The sequence below is a fragment of the Typopeltis vanoorti genome, chromosome 7 (genome assembly GCF_054136105.1).
Source record: "Typopeltis vanoorti isolate ZY-2024b chromosome 7, IOZ_Tvanoo_1.0, whole genome shotgun sequence".
Lineage (NCBI taxonomy): Eukaryota > Metazoa > Arthropoda > Arachnida > Uropygi > Thelyphonidae > Typopeltis > Typopeltis vanoorti.
The window spans coordinates 60,638,251-60,658,720 of record NC_143555.1 but is presented as its reverse complement, the minus strand read 5'-3'; the positions used below and the strand labels follow the sequence as shown (position 1 = coordinate 60,658,720).

At 34.5% G+C, this 20,470-nt stretch overlaps 1 protein-coding gene across 10 annotated transcripts in view; it reads right to left on the bottom strand.

The window, feature by feature from the left end:
- The window catches only part of LOC150104711 (GTP-binding protein 8-like), a 147,274-nt gene that overhangs the window by 72,648 nt on the left and 54,156 nt on the right, over positions 1–20,470 (bottom strand). For all 10 annotated transcript variants that reach the window (XR_016548546.1, XM_090395304.1, XM_090395306.1 and 7 more), the window contains exon 4: positions 20,156–20,254. Coding sequence is in view for 9 of the 10 variants with exons in the window: in XM_090395304.1 (XP_090251430.1) it covers positions 20,156–20,254 (99 nt within the window). In the remaining variant the exon portion in view is untranslated. The remainder of the gene's footprint in view (positions 1–20,155; positions 20,255–20,470) is intronic.

Here is a 20,470-nt window from a genome sequence, read left to right as displayed (position 1 = left end):
CTTGGTTTAATCTTTTATTCAAGTGTAAGCAAGCCAGTTTGTGGCTAAACTATTTTCCACAATCCTGAAAAGGCCCAACATCCTTTCACAGTACACCTTGAAACCCACAGAACAAGTTACTTCCTCCTCCTTCATCCCTGTTACTGCTATACTGTGGAACAGTCTTTCCCCCTGATGTATTTCCCAAGGAATACAATACAAACTTTTAAAACAAATGTAAACAAGTTTCTCCTTTCCTAACCCACTACCCATATATGGTACTAAAGTACTATAGGTTGATCAATCTCTCATGTATGGACCCCAACATTTAAAAAAAAAAAAAAAAAAACACTAGACCAGGTTGTGATCACTACCTTCAAAACTTACTACATAAGAAGAACATTCCAATACATTTTGGATAAACTAGATAAGGATAATTTACTGACAGTTATTGATGTGTGGAAGAAATTTTTTTTTTTGGATTGTATCAAACTTGCTAAGTTGGTGTTATCAGAATTGAAATCATCAACTTTAAATGCATGCTGGAAAGCTACTTGGCCAGAATGTGTGAAAAAGAAAAACCCTGTACCTTTGCATACAACTGAATATTCCCATATCAGATAAGCACATGCAGTTGGTGGAGAAGGATTTGGTGATTTTTCGTCTGCGGATATTGAAGAATTGATAGTTGACAAGGCTGTTAGTGATGATGACACAATAGAAGCTGTCCTTGAGAATCTCGATGAAAAAGAAAAGAGTGATGATGATGACAAAGAGATTCCACACACTGCAAGACTAATTAAATAAGAGCTTCAAATGGCTAGTAAATTGCAAAGTCATTTTCTTACACATGATCGAAATAGTGGTAGTGGTGGCCCGTGAAGTTTTAAGTGGGGGTGCTGCCTATACAAAATAATTTTTAAAAAAATATTTTTTTCCTAATCAGTAACCAATTAATTAATAAATAAATCTACAGATTTATTCATTTATTTAATTAATTAATTAATTTTATTTTATTTTAATTTATTTAATAAATAAATCTACAGATTTATTTATTAATAAATTGGTTACTAATTAGGAAAAAAATAATGATTTTTTTAAATTTTGTATAGGCAGTACCCCCACTTTAAACTTCACAGACCGCCACTGGAACGAGGTGAACAGTTTAAACATGAACTGAAGTCATGCATGGTTCGATATGAAGAATTATACAAAGATCTAGTCAAAACAGGATCTCAACAATTAATTATAGAGTCTGTGGTAAAAAAAAGTCAACCTTCAGAATTACTGGAAATTAGTGCTAATTTAGTTCCTTTTACTGAAGAAAACATTTCGCCATTATTGCAGTATGAACAGGATGGCAAAAGTGTTTCAAGAGATGGAAGTGATTTAATTCCAGTCTCATGCAAAAGAATGCAGCTACTGTCAGAAAGTGATGGTGAATAAAATTTAACTAATAACCATATATGTGGGTGTATTTGGGCCTTTTCAAATTTCTGTTTTATTAGTGACACACTATTTTCTTTACGAAATATACATATGTATATACTTTAAATAAGTATTTAAAATAAAAAATATTCCCTTAAAATTAAATAGAGTTTTATTCAATGATTTTCATATGTTTTGTTTGAAAATAACTTATTGCTCACATCAGGTTTTCACATCAGGTTTTCACATCCGGAACCATTCTTCTATTTTTTCATATGCACTGTATTGTTTTTTACACGGTTTTCATTTACATATTTGTTTCTGGAACCAATTATCATGAAAATGGAGATTCGTGTGTGTGTATTCATTTTCATATAAACTGACTAAAAATCTGAGAATTATAACAAATAGAGATTTGAAACGCAACATGTTTCGTCGGGAATGAACTTCATCAAGCATTAAGAACAGAGAAAGCTATTAAAAGACACTAAAAAAAAAACAATGAGATACTCTAAAGCTATACAATTATAAAGCTATAATATTCTAATGTAAATTACAGTTATTATGAACTTGAGCTATAGTCCGTGTTAAAGTTCTATTGTTGTACACTTGTACATGTGTGGAACCACGAGATCTCCAGTATCTGATAGCAGATACTGGAGATCTCGTGTATATATAATATACATTTCTGTATATATATATATATATATATATTGAAGGAATTACAGGAAGGTGGTTTAATGTTAAATCTGGTGTCAGACAAGGATGTACATTATCCCCTCTGTTATTCATTATCTATATGGATCACATTATGAAGGAAAGTGGTATTAAACATGATATCAGAATTGGAGATGTTAATGTCAGCTCTTTGCTTTATGCAGACGATGTTATACTTCTAAATAAATCCGCTACAAGTTTGCAAGATTCCCTGACTAAATCGAATAACTGTTGTAATAGATATAGTATGAAGGTCAGCATTAAAAAGACAAAGACAATGAAAACAGGCAGAATCGTTGAAAATGTCAACGGTGTTGTGAACGGGTTTACCTGTGGAACAAGTAAAACATTTCAGCTACTTAGGCACGATTTTTAGTGAAGATGGTAAATTAAATATGGAAATAGACAACAGAATCAACAATGCTGATATGGTAGGAAGGCAACTGAATAAATTCATATGGAATAAGAGAGAAATTAGTCGGAACACTAAATTAGCTGTATACAAGACAGTGTTCAAACCAGTTTTAACTTTTGGATCTGAGAGCTGGGTAAGACGTGAACAGATGGCATCAATGGCAATATCATATTAAAAACGAAGATATTAGGAAAGAACTTGATATTGTCGGCATCCAGGAATGGGTTAGCAGAGTGGTATGGTCTCAGGTGGTATGGTCACTTAAACAGAATGGGCAAAGAAAGATTAGCAAAACAAGTGTTCTCTGCCAGGTTGGCAGCAAAATGACCCAGAGGAAGATAGGTGGATTGATATGGTACAAAGTGCCTTAGACGATAAAAATATAAGATCTGATAATGTTGTAGTCTTGACAAGTAACAGACTGATTTGGAGGAAAATTGTATATAGGAAGTTAGTAATGATGTAAATTTTTCATGTAGTACTATCATATCCTGTACACCCCTTGAGGGTACATGTCAGGAATTTGATGATATATATACAGAAAAAAACTGAAAACTAAACTTATCAAATTCGTGTTAGTAATTTTTAAGTGTCATTAATAATCATTATCATAAGTGTCATAATTATCAAATTCCTCATATGTATCTTCAAGGGATGTTTCAAATAGCATGATAGTACTACATGAAAAGTAATTACTTTTTATGCGTCAACCGAGATTTTGCTTACGAAAAATTCATTTCTCTAACATTTCAAGTTATTTAGTACTGAACGAGAGTTTTTGCTCTCTTAAGAGCAAAAACTCTCGTTCAGTACTAAGGCTTCACTACTAAGGTTTCACTGGCCTGACAGCTGCTTCAAACCAACCAGTTTGAAGCAGCTGTCAGGCCAGTGAAACCTTATCGAAATGGACTAATAAAAGACGAATATACTGTATAGATGCTTGGCAGCACCTATATCTTTTAAGTAGTCCACACTAAGGCAACTCATGAATGCCGAGGAATGTATTCCAGCAAGCACTCTGTCAACTTAGGAGACTTTTATTCTACATTTGGCTTTGAAATAATGTTGGATCTAATATCCACTTTGCTTATGTAATTTTGCATCATAAACTGAAGCCTTTTGGCTCTTTATTTTAATAACTACATGGAAAGTTTACATTATTACTAATTTCTAATTATTACTAATTAGAAATAATTTATCTGTCAAGACTCCAATACTCTGGGATCTTATATTTTGGTCTTGTAAGGCAGGGCTTCCCAAACTGTGGGCAGTGGCCCCCTTGGCGGCCGTAGGTTTTGTTGAGGGGGGGGGGGCATGAAATAATGAAAATAAATTTAAAATGTTTTAAGACTAAGTAGATTTTTTTTATTTTAAAAGAAACATATTTAACTTTTATTATTTATTATTTCTTTTTTGTTATTTTTTATATTTTAATGGAAAAATTCACACATTGGTGTTGGTTCACAAACTTTGGTTCCTGCGTATTTCGGTGCTTAATGAATATTAGTAAATATTGCTTATTCATATGTTTCATTTCAAAGCAGTGGTTAATTGTATTTACTTCGAATGGTCTCCAGGGAAGCTCCAAATCTTCCTGTCCCTTTCATCACACGTTTGTAGTTGCTATGAAGGTTGTAATGTTACCAATAAAAGTTTCGCATACACTTCACACATGAAAAAAAGCTTAAACAAGTTCATGTGGGGAGATAGTAACTCGCTTGCAGTGGTAAACAACACGCCCTCCCTAACAGCCACTATACTGCAGAGGCAACCACATAGCAACCACAAAGAAAAATCTCAATACAAGACCTAGTGAAGTGTTTTTTTTTTGTTTTTTTTTTCCCCTTGAACATTCAATAGCAACCTGTACAAATCCAGAAAATAATCATAATATAACTGTATAATTCCAGAAGAATCCTAGTACATGAGGACTTTAGCAGAGTTTATTGTAGTTTTTATTTTCTTTTTGTTTATTTTATTTATTTAATTTTTTTTTTTTTTCACTAGAGGGCAGGCTAAGAAAAAAGATGAGTTAACAACGTAGATGTAATTTACTTGTATAGCGTGCAACAGCATGTAGCTTGGTCTTATACTTCTGAATGTATCCTTCTGAAGATGACCTCAATACAGGGGTCGAAACATAAAGTTATTATTTTATGATTAATCAGTAAAATAATCTTTTTAACACGTGTGTTTTGTTTCCCTAATTTAATAAATATGAATGCTGATCACCGTGTAACCTTAAAAGAAAAAGTACTTTTATTATGCCAGTGAATAACGTATGAGGAGTCTGTGTAATATATTTCTCAACAAATAGTGCAATTAGAGACTGAGATAAAAACACACTAATTAATGAATCACATGTTCCCTCATACATGTGATTCATTAATGTATCTATGCTATGAAACTATGCTGTATAGAATGAAACAAAACCATATGTTGCATGGGCAAACACACATCTAATTAATAACAGTTTTTAGTTATCTAACTAAAAACTGTTATTAATTAGATGTGTGTGAGTTCGATTTCCCAAGGCAGCAATAAAATTCAACCGAAAGTGTTAAAATTCGTAAAAGTGTTAAAAGTAAGTAATATATATATATAATGAATGTTATGGCAGTTTCACATATGGAATTCAGTTGAAGAGAGTTAGCATTTCAATTGTCAGCTATGCTTTTATCTTTCGATTGCGCGATCTTTTGTTAATACTGCACCAATCATATGCACGTTTTAATAACCTGCCTTTGCTGTCTGTTTGCGTTAGGCTTAATTACCGTAAAGGGAGAAAAGTCACAAAAGAGAAAAATGTTCCTGGTCTGGGGATTCCCTTATTCAGGTAATATTCACTAATTTCATGTTATCAGTCTGTGGTGCGCCAGTATCGGTAAGTGGTGATATTATTTGATCTATTCTACGTTAAAAAATTTAACCCTGAGATGGACAAGTGGCTGATAAAAAATTAAAAAAAATCCCGAACAATCAGAAGAAGCAGAATCAGACTCAAAAAAAAAAAACAGTATTTCATATTTTACCAGAACAGCCCGCATCGTCTTCAGAACCAAACGATAAGGAGCAAAAAATGTAATATATGCATTTGATTTTTGCAATATTCACTGTGTATGTTTTGTATTGAATATAAATACAATAAATATTATAATAATATATCTCTCTATTACAATTTTTTTTCGAGGGGGGCCATGAAATATTTTAATTTTTGCAAAGGGGGCCCTGACATCCAGAAGTTTGGGAAGCACTGTTCTAAGGCACTATTAACTACATCCATCTGCCTAGATCTTGGTCTTCTTTGGAGTGAGTATTTTTGCCTACCATCTTGGCAGAAATGCCTATTTTGAAAACTATCAATGGTCAAACCATTCTGTTAAAGTAAACATATTCCTAAGATCTCTGATCACGTATTTCTGAATGTTGACAATGTCATGCTCCTTCCTAACACCATTATTTTGAATATGATGCTGCCATTTATTTACCATCCTAATTTTCCTCAGAACTATCATATCTATGGTCTCTAATCTTTGATCAAGTGTTTTATTTCTAACTCAGCTCTCAGATCCATAAGTTAAAATTGGTTTCAAAACCATTCTGTATACTGCTAGTTTATTTTAACTAGTTTCTCTTTTATTGCATATAAATTTATTCAGATGACTCCCTACCATACCACTTTTGTTTATTCTGTTGTCTACGTCCACATTTAATTTGTGTCTACTAAAATTTGTACCTAAACATGTTGATGTTATGTTAGCTATTTGGTCACATGCAGGGGCGATTCTCCATGCTTGCTGCACAAGCTCATTAATTGAGAAAGAAGTAATATTTATTTGTTAATAAATGCATGCATTTATAAGCATTCCATTTAGGCTTTTATTTTTGTAGACAGAAGGTGTCTTAAGATTGCGTGGCAATAATTGAGCTTTGCATAGTGTATTGAAGGGCGATGCTTGCTCGTCTAGTCAAAGCTACCTTGGCTTGCTCGGTTGTAGGAGCTTCCAGGTCCTTGCATCAGCACTGTGATTTCATGCGTGCGCATAGCCTTTTCATGTTGTCTCACTCTGTTGCTTAAACACAGGCCATATGCAGTCAACGTAGCTCTAGCCAGTGAGCTTCAGCCAGCTTTTACAAGTGTGTATGTTGCTTGGGAAAATTAAGTTACAACCAACTTTTTATGACGATGTTATTGACCAGTTCATAAAGAAGTACCGTAGGGTAGAATTTATATTCAAGTAGTTAATTGAAAAAGATAGAATATCATTTGTAAAATAAATGTTGTATTTGTATGATTAAATGTACATAAATTTCTGAATATATAGTTTTAAATGGTCAGTAATTCATTATTCTGCTAATCAGACTTCAATCACATCTCTCATTCCCTGAATGATAACAAGAGCAAGCATGAATTTCAAGACCAGCATTCACCCCTGGTCACATGGTCCAGACAATTAGATAGATTTTAGTGCCTTTAAATAACCAACACTCTAAAATCTACTTCACATGGAAGAAGAAGCTAAGACTGTCTGTACTTCCGATACATTGGTAACATGCCTTCCTGATGGTTCATTATCTTTTTTCTGTTTATAGAAAACTTACACATACAGGGAGATATTTGCACAAATGGTCTGTTCCAATGACAATACTCTTACCAAACTCACTCAACTTGCATCACACTCTTTATCCAATGGCTATAATCCCCAAAGAATACACAAAATACTAAATGTTCCCCAGAAATCCCCTTCATTGCCAAATATGCAAGACTAGAGCAAAACTGCTACCATCCCATACATTCAAGGCCCATCCAAAAAATATCTAGAGAACTTACAAAATATCAGCTCTGAACCACATTTAAACTGTTACGTCGTGGTTTTTCTTTAAATCTATGTTACTATTATCCCCCTCTTGTGCCAACTAAGAATGAGATCTCCAGTCTATCTCTCTGGGGGCCGTCTCCTTTTCGAACTCTGACAAATTTGTTTGTTCCAGCTGCACCAGTCAGAGTCCTAGGACAGAAGAATTCTTGCTCAGAGAAACTTTCCCAGAGTTCTAACAGCTACCTATATTCATTAAATATATATAGCGTCTGGAGAGATCTCAGTTTGTAGTCATGGCCCTATCCTTTCTAATTATTCTATACCTTCCCCTTATGCATAGGTTCAAACTTTTATGAGTGGTAAATTAGTCTCATGCTCAAGCAAAACTCAGGCTTACATAGTAAAACATGTTTATTAAAGATCTAATGAGTTTACAATTAGGTTTAAACATATCAAAACTTATCACAATACCTATACTAAATCAACTGACAATCATAAACGAACACTCTAGTTAATGAACATATAACTCATATCCTCTGGTCAATTAATAACACACTCAGCATGGGAAAATACTAGTTACAATTTTAACTTCAAATGCTAACACAGATCTCACCACATTAATTAGGTCTCACACAAGAACTTAAGTCCTCCGATTACCAGTCCAATGGAGCTAACAAGTTATAATCATATAAGTCACTCAAAAGTTCTCTGGGCAATTGTCCATTTTTCTTCCAACTAGAAATTGATTCACCCTTTCCCTCTGATGCTAATTGTTAATAAAATAAGAAAATTCTGTATATTACCACCACTGCATGAGGTTACCATGTCCTCTTTATTTGTCCTTTACTGTTAAATACTATACTGCTTCAGTGGGTTGCGTCCACATGGAGGTCACTTTGCTCGTCACATACAACCATTTTCTGCACTCTGCTGGGCAATGCTCGTCACTATCGTCTGACTGCCCGTCTCCCTCGAGGAACCGTCCATTGTCTCATTTCAGTAGCATTTCTACCGATGGCCCGAGTTGGTGGATGCTGTCATCTTGCATACAGCTTGCCCGATACTCACCAGTCAGCAACAGGGAGAAACTTGCCGTCCGATTCTGTAGAATTCCCTTCTGCTGGTCAGCATCGTGGGTCCGAATGAAAACAGGAACAGAAAAAAAAAAAACGGTTGAAACCTGCATTTATTATCCCATGTTGCGCCCTCTTTTCGTTGCAGAAGTTTTCTCACGGCGCCTTCATATTGGCCCTTAAGTTGTTTAGTCACAACTCTTCTCTTCAAGAGTGCTCTTTTCGGGGAACGCGAGTTCAATTCGCTTTCCACAAATGCCTTCGCTTCGGGCGTTACTCACACTCAACCATTGGACTTTTGTTTGCAATGACATACATTTTGCATAGAGTATTTTTTTCTTATGGTGTTTTCAAACAACAATATTTCTATCTAGACAGACAAATTCCTCCTTTTTTGTACTTCATTTTAAGGTAATTCAATTATGTTCTCTATTAACAATTTGTTTCTTTACTAACAGTACAAATATTTCTTGGTTATTATTGTATTCTTGTTAAATCTTGAATGAATCATCCTTTTGATGAAAAGATCCTTATTCAAGATCTAACAAAACCATATATCAAATTGACAACTCTCATCCATTCACTTAAGGATACTCTCTCTCTCTCCTTTTTCACGTCCAAGAATGTATAAAGTGCCCTGTACTTGTGATCCTGCTTACTATGGACATCTGTCACTATCATGATGGCAAGTTGGAACCAGCAGACCATGCCTTGGATACCCCTTCACACAGGATCAAATGGAAGAAAACAAAAGTACTACACAGAAGCACTTGTCACAGTAGTACACGAACAGCAATAATTTGGTTAACAAGGGGGGGGGGGGACCCAATCAGATGGCCCCCATCAGGACTTTAGTTTCTTGTGTTGTCCGTTGCAATTTTTTAAACTGGTCCTCCCGTTAACCAAATTGTTGCTGTTCGTGTACTGTGACAAAGTGTTTTTGCGCTCTGAAGATACTGGATATAATATGCCAGCAAAATATCAGCAAATAAGTTAAATACATATTTATTATAAGACAAATACAAATAAGACTAAATAATGAGCTATTATATACGAGAGAGATAAACCAAGGGGTCCAACAGGGATTTCCCCTCTCAGCAACTCTTTTTAATATCTACTTAAATGAAATAATAATAAAATGGAGTAAAAATTTACATCAAGGAATTAAACTTTCTCCTACAGTAAACTTAAACACTCTCCTCTTTGCCGATGACCAAATAATACTTACAAATTCTGAAGATAACTTACAGAAGGCTATTTTAGATCTAAATAAGATATCCAAAGATTATGGTATGATAATATCAACAGAAAAATCAAAAACAATGGCCTTTAAAGGACAAGATCCAAAAAGAACTAAAATAGTAATAGATAACAAGATCTTAGAACAGGTGAATTCATTTAACTACATGGGGTGTATGATCACGTATGAAAATAAAAAAGATATAAACGTAAAAATTGCAAAATATTTAAAAATAACAGGTGTAATTAACTCTATATTTAAACCAAACCTAGTTCAAAAACAAGCCAGACTAAACGTATACAATACATTAGCCCTACCAGTCTTAATGTATAAATCTGGACAATAAAACAAAAAGCCAAACAAAGATTAACAACAGCAGAAATGAAGTTTATGAGAAAAACTGCAAAGTATACCCTATTTGATCACAAAAGAAATGAAGAAATTATGAAAGAATTAAACCAAGAACCAGTAATAGAAAAAATTAAAAAATATAAACATAAATGGATGGAACACATTCAAAGAATGAAAACAGAAAGATTACCAAAACAAGCCTTAAAGTACAAACCATTAGGAAAAAGAAAACCAGGACGTCCTCTTAAACGATTCAACGATGACTTCTAAGGCCGGAACAGGCCATGCTAGGCCTAAATCCTTGATACGCATGATAATGATGATGACATATTTATTATTTTTCTTATTATTCTGTGTTATGAATTAATATCATGAAATAAATCAAAATACTGTACGCCCACAGATGCAAGACCCTTCTACACTTGTGCACATGTCAGAAGAAGGAGAATCCATTCCGATAATAGGGTAATCAATCCATCTTGTGGGATGAGTTGTTTATTATTACACATCAGAAAATTAACTTTTCTTTTATGAACATTGTAGTTTTCAAAGTGGTAACTATTTTGCTTGTATAACATTTGGAAAATTTTATGTATAAAGCACATGATTTCACGTGTTGGTGACTAGTTTGTACATCCTTTATTTCTTTCTTCCCTTGGCTATCTGCTAGACCTGGTTCTATGAACTGTCGGCGTACAATAGATCAGACTTGCAGAATTTTCAAAATAAGAAATAAGGAATACCTTAATGATCTGGCTTGTAACAGAGAGAAAAAATCAGGGCTGGCTTATTACTACTTCAATACACATCATCACATTGACTGGGACAAAGTCTCTATGCCATACCTTGACGAAAACTTTTTCTTTCCCATTGAATTAAAGAATTTACCACCATAATATATTTGTATGGTTCTCTGAACAAACACTAAGGTTTTATCCCAAACAATTTCTGGAAATCATTTCTTAGATCACTTAACATATAAAACTTCAGTTTTTCAGCCAATTACCTCCTAACAATGCTAGAAAACAGAAAACATTTTTTTCCTCATGCTTCAATTGTTAATACTGTAATGGTTTCTCTTGTGTTTTTATGATGATTTGCATCAAAGTTCAGTTTCCAGGGCTGTGTCATTAGAACAAACAGCCCTGTGATTGTTTATGCGAGTACCTTCCTACATGTGCAGTTTTTCTATAAATAAAGAAGGATAATGAACTTTCCTCTTCTCCCACTAGGCAATTTTTATGTTAAATTTCTGGAAAATCAAGCACTTAATACGTTTACATATAAACCACTTTGGCTAAGCATTGTATATGATGTTTCTGCTAATTGGCTTCATGGCCTAGACCATGAAGCCAATTAGCAATTAGATTCTTCCCAAGTTTTTCCTACAACAGAACACTTCACAAATCCTGATATTTTAACAGAACACCTTGGTTAGAGTCGAGTATAATCAGTCTTGTATTCAATGTAAAGCTAAGAGCACACTATCGCCAAAGCAGGCTGTATTGCATCACATTGACCTTGCTTATGACTGTATGTTTCCTAAAATAGATACCTCCATACTTCACTCGCACTTGGGTGTCGACAACCATGGATGGCTGAGTCAAGGCGAGCGTGATAGGCCTTAATAGCACAATCCACACACAAAATGAGGATTGCCTGATTTTCAAATATATTTGAACTTATCACAGCATTTAAAACCATTCCAGGCTCATATTAATGATCATTTTTTCGCGGAACACTTATTTACTTTCCACGGAACACAATTTGGGAAACCCTGGCCTAGACACATTAGATACATTTAAATAACCAACATCCAAAAATACACTCCATCATAGAAAAAGAAACTAATGACTGCCTACCCCCCCTTCTTAGGCACTAGTAACATGATTACCAAATGGTTCATCATCCATCTCTGTTTATAGAAAATTCCCACACACACACACAAAGGAATATATGCTGATTTACTAACTAAATGCATCAGTATACCATGAAGGTTTTTATTTATTTTTTTATTTTTATTATTTTATTTCTTCATGAATACTCTTCCAGGAAGCATTTCATCCAAGGACTCATCACGAGAGGGCTCATTTATACACTCATACTTAATACCTATCATATCACTTCCTGAACAAATTTAATATAAACATCTACTAGTAGCCAATTCCATGCATTCATCACACACAATGAGATCAATCTGGATCCCATATGCTTTCTAACCACACTCCCAGCTAGCTTATAGGAATGAGTCCAATGTTCTACCTCTAGCATCCATAAGATACAAAACTTCACTTGTGTGTATACTGTAAGATTCCTTTACTAATACGTTTCTGTCACATCTCCTCTCTTCTGTCTATTCCTCAAACCTTGAAGACCATATTATTCCAATCTCTCCTCATATACATAATTCCACAGGCAAGTTATCACCTTGGTCACTTGCTGTTGAATCTTGGAACCCAAATGACTATATCTGTACACAATAATCAGATGTGATCTTATCACAGACAATAACTTCCTTATTCCTATAAGTTAGTTAGTTAGTTTAATAGTTCTATTATCCAATGTGTTGGTGTAACCACCACATCCACGTGGCCCCTAAGCTTCAGCTCAATGTCCACAATAATCCCCATATCTCCAGCATCACTGATTACTTCCAACAATTTCCCAATAATATAACATTCTGTCTATAATGTTCTCCATCCAAAATGCATAACTTTAATGCTTGGTAACAAAGAAATGATATTCATTTACATTTGACCACATAACTAATCTATGCAAATGAACTAAAAGGGATTCTGTATCAGCCACATTTCTTATCACCCTCCCTAACATCGACACAGAACTAGATATCACACTCAAGATCCTCCCCTGTATCATTAATATACAAGTTAAACAACAATGGCCCAAGTACACAACCCTATTGTACATTACTGGTCACTCTCCTTCTCATAAACTCATCCACCAATATATCACTTTTTGATACCTGTTAGTCAGCCACTCCTCTCCAATCCATGTCAAGAGTTTATTTTACAAACCCATCCCTTTGTATAACAACTACTAATGTGCAATCTTGACAAAATCCAGAAGTATCATGGTGTGTGTATGTGTATATATATATATATATATATATCCATTCCCATTATCCAACTCTGCTGTAGTTCTATTATAAAACATGAGCAAATTGCTAAAGCAAGACCTATCATTAACAGAAAAAAAAGGAGTTTTTCATCTGTCCACACCTTTAGACATAGTCTTTGCAAATAACTTTGTCACATGTTTCATTGGCTGCAGTTACTAATGTTTTCTTAGATTTTACCAACTGAACTCTAAATGTTCGGTTGCTGTTTTCAAATATTTCCACTTTCGTTCTCCAATAATATTTATGTATTTTAATCTATGGTTTATGCTTTCAACTTACACTTTTATTATTTTATAAACTTTCTGAAAAAGTTGTTGCCTTGTCATCATGATTTTTTAGCTTAATCAAGTTATGAGGGGCTAACCTCAGTTAAATACTATTGTTAAATTATATTTTCTTAAAGTATAATTTATTTAGCTATGACTTTTATATGGATTAATCTACAATCCTCTGCAGCAGTCTATCATTTTTCAATAAAGTCTGCATCATTCTATATATACTTTTTGCCTTCAGTGAGTGAGCATCAGTATTTCAATCCCATAGGTCTTTATTCTGACACCAGAGTTCTATGTGAACAGGTTGTTTCAGCTCCAAATGGCAGCCTCAAAATACCATGGAGGTTTTTATTTATTGACCAACAAAACTTTATTTATATGGACCAAAAAGATGAGGTAGTCGGATGGTGCCAAATGTGGGATATGGGTGGGATGGGGAAGATCAGGCCAGCCCAAAAACTGTGGCAATTGCATCCCTCATGTGCAAACTAGTGTGAGGTCAGGTGTTATCACTGAGAAAGAGAAAGTAATTCATGTTTCTGATGGGCCAAAACTCTACAGGTGCATTTTTTCAACTCTTGGCTTGCTGTTCTGAATTGATCATGGTGCCACTTTCCAAAACGTCTAATAGTAAGAACTCATCTTTGTCCCAGAACATTCTGCCATGACACTGACCACATCTTAGAGAATGATGGAGATTTTGTTGAAAAATGATAGAATGCTCATGAAAGATGGAAGAATAATCCAAGCAAAGGCATTGTTAAAAAATTATTATTTTCTTTCATACTCCTCTTCATAGATGGCGATTACATCCTATTTCAAATCTCCCAGAGACCACACAAAAAAACACTTTTCGTGTTTTTTTGTGTGGTCTCTCCATATGATCTTACATATATCGTTGTCCTCAAATATTGCATTAATAATGACTACTCCATGTGCACAGCAGTAATTCACTACTGTTATCACTGAAATCATGTTTTCTACTTTTGCTGGAAGATTTCTGTGTGCACTAGATTTATTTCTTGTTTAGGTCTGTAACAGGAACCAATTTTTCCTTTTGTTTTTTTTATTTGTGTCTTCTCTAATGACATGAAAAATTCTTCTTCTAATTCCTTGCTAGAACATTCTGCGACACTACAGTGAAAATAAATCTCAATGTCCAGTTTTTTATTTGGAAATGTACCCACATCATCATTTGAAAGTTACTTCTATTCAAGGAAACTGATCTTGAATGGAAGTGACTTTCAAATAGTCACAATTTCATTTGAATGAATGGTGTTAAATGCTGCAGCTACTCTCTCTCTCTTTCTTTCCTGTCCTGATTCTTATTTCTTGGGGAGGGGGGGGAGCATTGTATATTATTAATCTTGCCTAATTTAGTCTGCTTTATCTAAATAATTACATTTGGTTCCGCTTAAATGGGACACGTTGGGACTAATCCATTTTGGCCCAATTAAGCGGCCGCCGCAATTAAACGAACTAATAATAAATTCTAAAATAAAATATGTAATATGCAGGTAAATGAATAAGTAGGTAAAAAAATAATAATTAGGTACCTATTTTAATGGTTTATTACACCAAACTTCAGAAAATATTTGTACTATAAATTGTGCAGAAAAAATAATGCATACATGATAACTTTTACAATTTCAAATTTTAATTCTGCAAAAAATGCATCAAGTGTAGTCTGTCTTTTGCTTTTGAAATCTTGCAGATCTACAAAATCAGCACAAGATATTCAGTGTGGATGTAGGGCTTCCTTCATTACCTTCCTGCATAAAATAACGCTGTAACCCGACTATAAATTTTTTGACCTCACAATTAGTTACAAGCACAGGTGGGTCATCATCCTCATTATCGCATTCTTCATCAAATTTTTTTTGATATTTGGATTTAATTAATTTCGATTTAACTCAAAATATGGGGCTAATCTTCTTGAATGGCAGTCAGTCTCAAGTAGAGTGATGTGGGCAAATATGAGAATGGGGAACTGGACAATGAGACTCATTTGCGCCTATGGTCCCCACAGAAGGTTCGACTAAGGTAGAAGTGGAGGAATTTTTTGAGGCTTTAGAAAAAGCAACTGACACAATGAAAAAGGAAAAGTTGGTCCATGTTGGGGATCTAAATAGCAGAGTAGGAAATGATTGTGAGATATACAAAAATATTTTGGGAAAATTTGGAGAAAAGAGCAAAGCTAATAATAATGGCAAATATCTGTTGGATTTCTGCTCAGGACATGGACTGGTTATTACTAACACAATGTTCCAAGATAAAAATGTGCACAAATTCACATGGAGAGAAGAGGCTAGGAATAAGAAAAGTCTCACTGACTACGTTATTGTTGATAGTGATGTTTTCTCCCTGGTGCAGGACACCAGAGTGTACAGAGGATTTGAAATTAGAAGTGATCACTATTTAGTCTTGAGCAGGATAAAATTTAATTTCATATTGAAAAGAATAAGATGTAAGAAAGTTTTAAAGCGAATAAAAGTTGAGCAGCTTTCAGACGTGAACTGTAGACTAAAATACACAAAGATTATTGAAGAAAAAATGAAAGAGTTTGAGAACAGCAACCAAACTTTGGAGATTCAGTGGCAAACTCTGAAGAAAACATTGATTGATTCTGCCAGAGAGGCATGTGGTGAGGTTGTCTGCAAGGATAAAAAAATCAGAACTCCCTGGTGGACACAGGAAGTTAAAGAGGCAGTGAAGGAAAAGAAGAAAGCATATCAAAAGTTACTGTCAAATAAGTCACCTTGTGCTCTTAGAGAATATAGAGACAAATGCAAGAATGCTAAACACTGTGTAAAACTAGCTAAACAAAAGTCATGGGAGGACTTTGGCAAGAACATAGAAAATAAATATCAAGAAGGTGGTAAGATATTCTGGAGGTTGTTGAAGAAGCTTAAAAATGGAGGAAAGACTGCTGTAAAAGGAGTTAGAGATGATAAAGATGACATGAAAACAGGAGAAAAAGATATCCTTGAAGTATGGAGTAATTACTTTGAAAAACTGCTAAATGAAACAAGCAGTGATGACAGCACAGTGGCAAAAAACACTGACCAGGCATGCAGTCAGGAATACATATCCATACTTGAAGTAGAAAAAGCCATCAAATGCTTGAAATGTGGAAAGGCAGCAGGAGTAGATGATATTCGACCAGAAATGCTGAAGTATGGTGGTATAAGAGTCTTACAGTGGCTGCACTGCATAGTCCAGAAAGCCTGGACAGAGGGACGAATTCCCGATGAATCGAGTAGAGCTCTCATAGTACCCATATATAAAAAGGGAAATAAAACTGAATGTGAGAATTATAGAGGTATTTCCTTACTGAGTGTTCCTGGCAAAATCTATGCAAATATACTTGAGAAACGGTTGAGAAGAATTGTGGAAGAAAAGCTTGGTGAAGAACAAGCTGGATTTACTCCAAATAGAGGCTGTCAGGATCAGATCTTCACTTTACAACAAATAAATGAGTAAGCATGGTAATATAACAAAGATCAAATTTTTAGTTTTGTCGATCGTGAAAAGGCATATGGCAAAGTGCCAAGAGAAAAGCTATTAAATACGCTACAGTTATATGGTGTCAATGGGACATTATATCAAGAAATACTTAGTCTTTATTTGCATTGTAAGTCAGCAGTTAGAATTGATGGAAGTACAGGAAGATTGTTTAATGTAAATCTGGTGTGAGACAAGGATGTACATTATCCCCTCTGTTATTCATTATCTATATGGATCACATTATGAAGGAAAGTGGTATTAAACATGATATCAAAATTGAATATGTTAAAGGCAGCTCTTTGCTTTATGCAGATGATATTATATTTCTAAATAAATCCGCTACAAGTCTGCAAGATTCTCTGACTAAATTGAATAGCTGTTGTAATAGATATGGTATGAAGGTCAGCAATAAAAAGACAATGAAAATAGGCAGAATCATTGAAAATGTCAGCTGTGTTGTGAATGGAGAACCTGTGGAACAAGTAAAACATTTCAGCTACTTAGGCACGATTTTTAATGAAGGTGGTAAATTAAATATAGAAATAGACAACAGAATCAGCAAAGCTGGTATGGTGGGAAGTCAATTGAATAAATTCATATGGAATAAGAGAGAAATTAGTCGGAACACTAAATTAGCTGTATACAAGACAGTGTTGAAACCAGTTTTAACTTATGGATCTGAGAGCTGGGTCAGAAGTAAAACACTTGACCAAAGACTAGAGACCGCCGATATGAGAGTCCTGAGAAAGATTATAGGCGTGAACAGATGGCATCAATGGCAATATCATATTAAAAACGAGGATATTAGGAAAGAACTTGACATTGTTAGCATCCAGGAACGCGTTAGCAGAGCTAATCTCAGGTGGTATGGTCACTTAAACAGAATGGGCGAGGAAAGATTAGCAAAACAAGTGTTCTCTGCCAGGTTGGCAGCAAAATGACCCAGAGGAAGGCCAAGATATAGGTGGATTGATATGGTACAAAGTGCCTTAGACGATAGAAATATAAGATCTGATAATGTTGGAGTCTTGACAAGTAACAGACTAATTTGGAGGAAAATTGTAGATAGGAAGTTAGTAATGATATAATTTTTTCATGAAGTACTATCATATCCTGTACACCCCTTGAGGGTACATGGCAGGAATTTGATGATGATGATGGATTTAATGACTTCAACAATTGCATCGTCAAAGTTTTCATTTTCATCGTAACATGGTAAATTGTCATCTGTTGTTGAAAATTCTTCATTATTCATGATAGGAGCTTGCAGTATGTCTTCATTTTCATCACTACTCAAAATTTCAAGAACCTCCAAAGATTTTAAACTTTTGTATTGTGCTGCTTTTTTTAGCTTGACAACTGTCAGAGACAAACTGTATTGCTTGCAAAATGGAAATTTTTGAACTGATCTCTCTGACTGTTGATGAACTTGTTAATAGGTTTTCATCAATCGATTCCAGTATGTAATTAACCAATTTTCCTCGATACACTGTCTTTAAATTTTTTATTTTCCCCATGTCCATTGGTTGCACTAAGGATGTTGTATTAGGAGGAAGAAATTCCAGCCTTATATTTTTTAGATTAACTAAATGAGGGTGCGCAGCACAATTATCGAGAAGCAACAAAATTTTCCTCTGCTTACATTGTAATTCTACATCCCAACTTGTAAGCCAATTCCGAAAAATTTCAGAAGTCATTCACGCATTACTATTGGCACGGTACTTTACTGGTAAACTCTGTATTCTTAATCCCGTAAAGCATCGAGGGTTAGCATTTTTTCCTACGATTAGTAGTTTTCGTTTATCCGTACCCGACATATTTGCACAGCATAACACAGTAATGCGGTCCATTGCCCTTTTATACCCTGACATTGCAATGTGCTTATAACACAGGGAGCTGCCTGGTGTAGCATGATAATAGAGGCCGGTTTCATCAGTGTTGTAAATATTATCTGAACAGAAATTCTCTAAAAAAGTAAGGATTTTAGTATTTCCATTGTTCAGTGCTTACATGCAGCACTGCCCTTTTCTCTGTGCGCTTTTTTAAATTTGATATTGTGTCTCACTTTCCATCAAGACAACCAACTAGCAGTTGCTTTAAAATCGTTGTGGTCCAGCTTTTTAGCAATCTCCTCTGACTTCGCCTTCAACACTGGGCTGCTGATATTCACGCCCTCACCTGCTAACTATAGAAAACCATTGATCTAATGCTTCTTCGACTTCTGGATCCCTTTCCATCATGCTTTCTTTTGGATGTTCCTGGAATTTCTTTCTGTAATGTCCACTCCTTACGCAGTTGATTTTCTTGTTGTAGGAGACGTGCTATGGTAGATTTTGGTACACCAGTTATATCAGCAAGTCTATGATAGCTTGTACTTGATGACTGGCTTTTAATTTTATCCAGCAAAGCAATTTTACTTGAAAGTGTAAAATCATTTCTTGGCATCTTGGCAAAGATTTAAAAATTTTAAATAAAATTGACACAATAAATCGATATTGCTAGGTACAGTATATAGTGAGGGTAGATTCTTAAGCAGACGCGTACTTGCCAGACACACAACGAAAGATAACTGATTCGCATCACGCTAGTGCTGCCAAATATTAATGTATGTAGTGTTGCCATATTTTCGAAAAATCCATAAAATATATCAAAAATTGCTAAATTCCTTTTCAGCTACTGTCCAAATTAAGCGAAATGTTGTCCCGATTAAGCATTTAAATTATGTATTAATATGTTGGATTGGTTTCTGTTCTTTGAGATTTGGTCCAAAAAAAGCGGCTGTCCCAATTAACCGGTGGCCCAATTAAAGGGAATCAACTGTATTTAATATAGTATCACTTCTTTTACATTAACATTTCACATATTTATTGTTTCCATCTTCAGTTCTCCAGACACTGTTCCGCTGCTTAACTTTTCATTATTTCTATGACAAAAATAGCAGGAATCTGGTTTAGTCAGTTAATTCTCCTAATGCATTATTCTTTATTATGTTGTGCAATTACAGTACCTGCTTTAGTTAGTTACATTCCAAATGACCATTCATCCTTGTGAAAATTGGGTCATCGCATCTTTCAAGTTGCAATGATAACCTGAAAGATGAAAACTGTAGAGTAACATTTTTCCTGGGTAGTACTGTGTCTCAGCTTAAAATCTGGAATTTGCAACATAAAATCTATACAGAAATATATGTAAAAACATTAAAGATACATACTGGTCTTTTTGATATTCTAACATGAAGTTCGGGTACACTATGAAAGATGGCTCTTAATAATGATGATTTTCCAACATTGCTTCGCCCAATAAATGTCACCTATTAAAAAAATAAATAAATAAATAAAGTTACTATACTTTTATGCAAAAAAAATTTAAATATCAGTTAAATTTAGTTAAAACTACATCAGTTACAATTAAAGACCTTACTGAGCTTATGCAGATTGCAGGTACTCATTAAATTGACAGATTTAACGGGGGCCTCAAGTAGCTTGAGAAATTTCATGTTTGGTCTCTCTAGAGAGAGTTTCCAGAC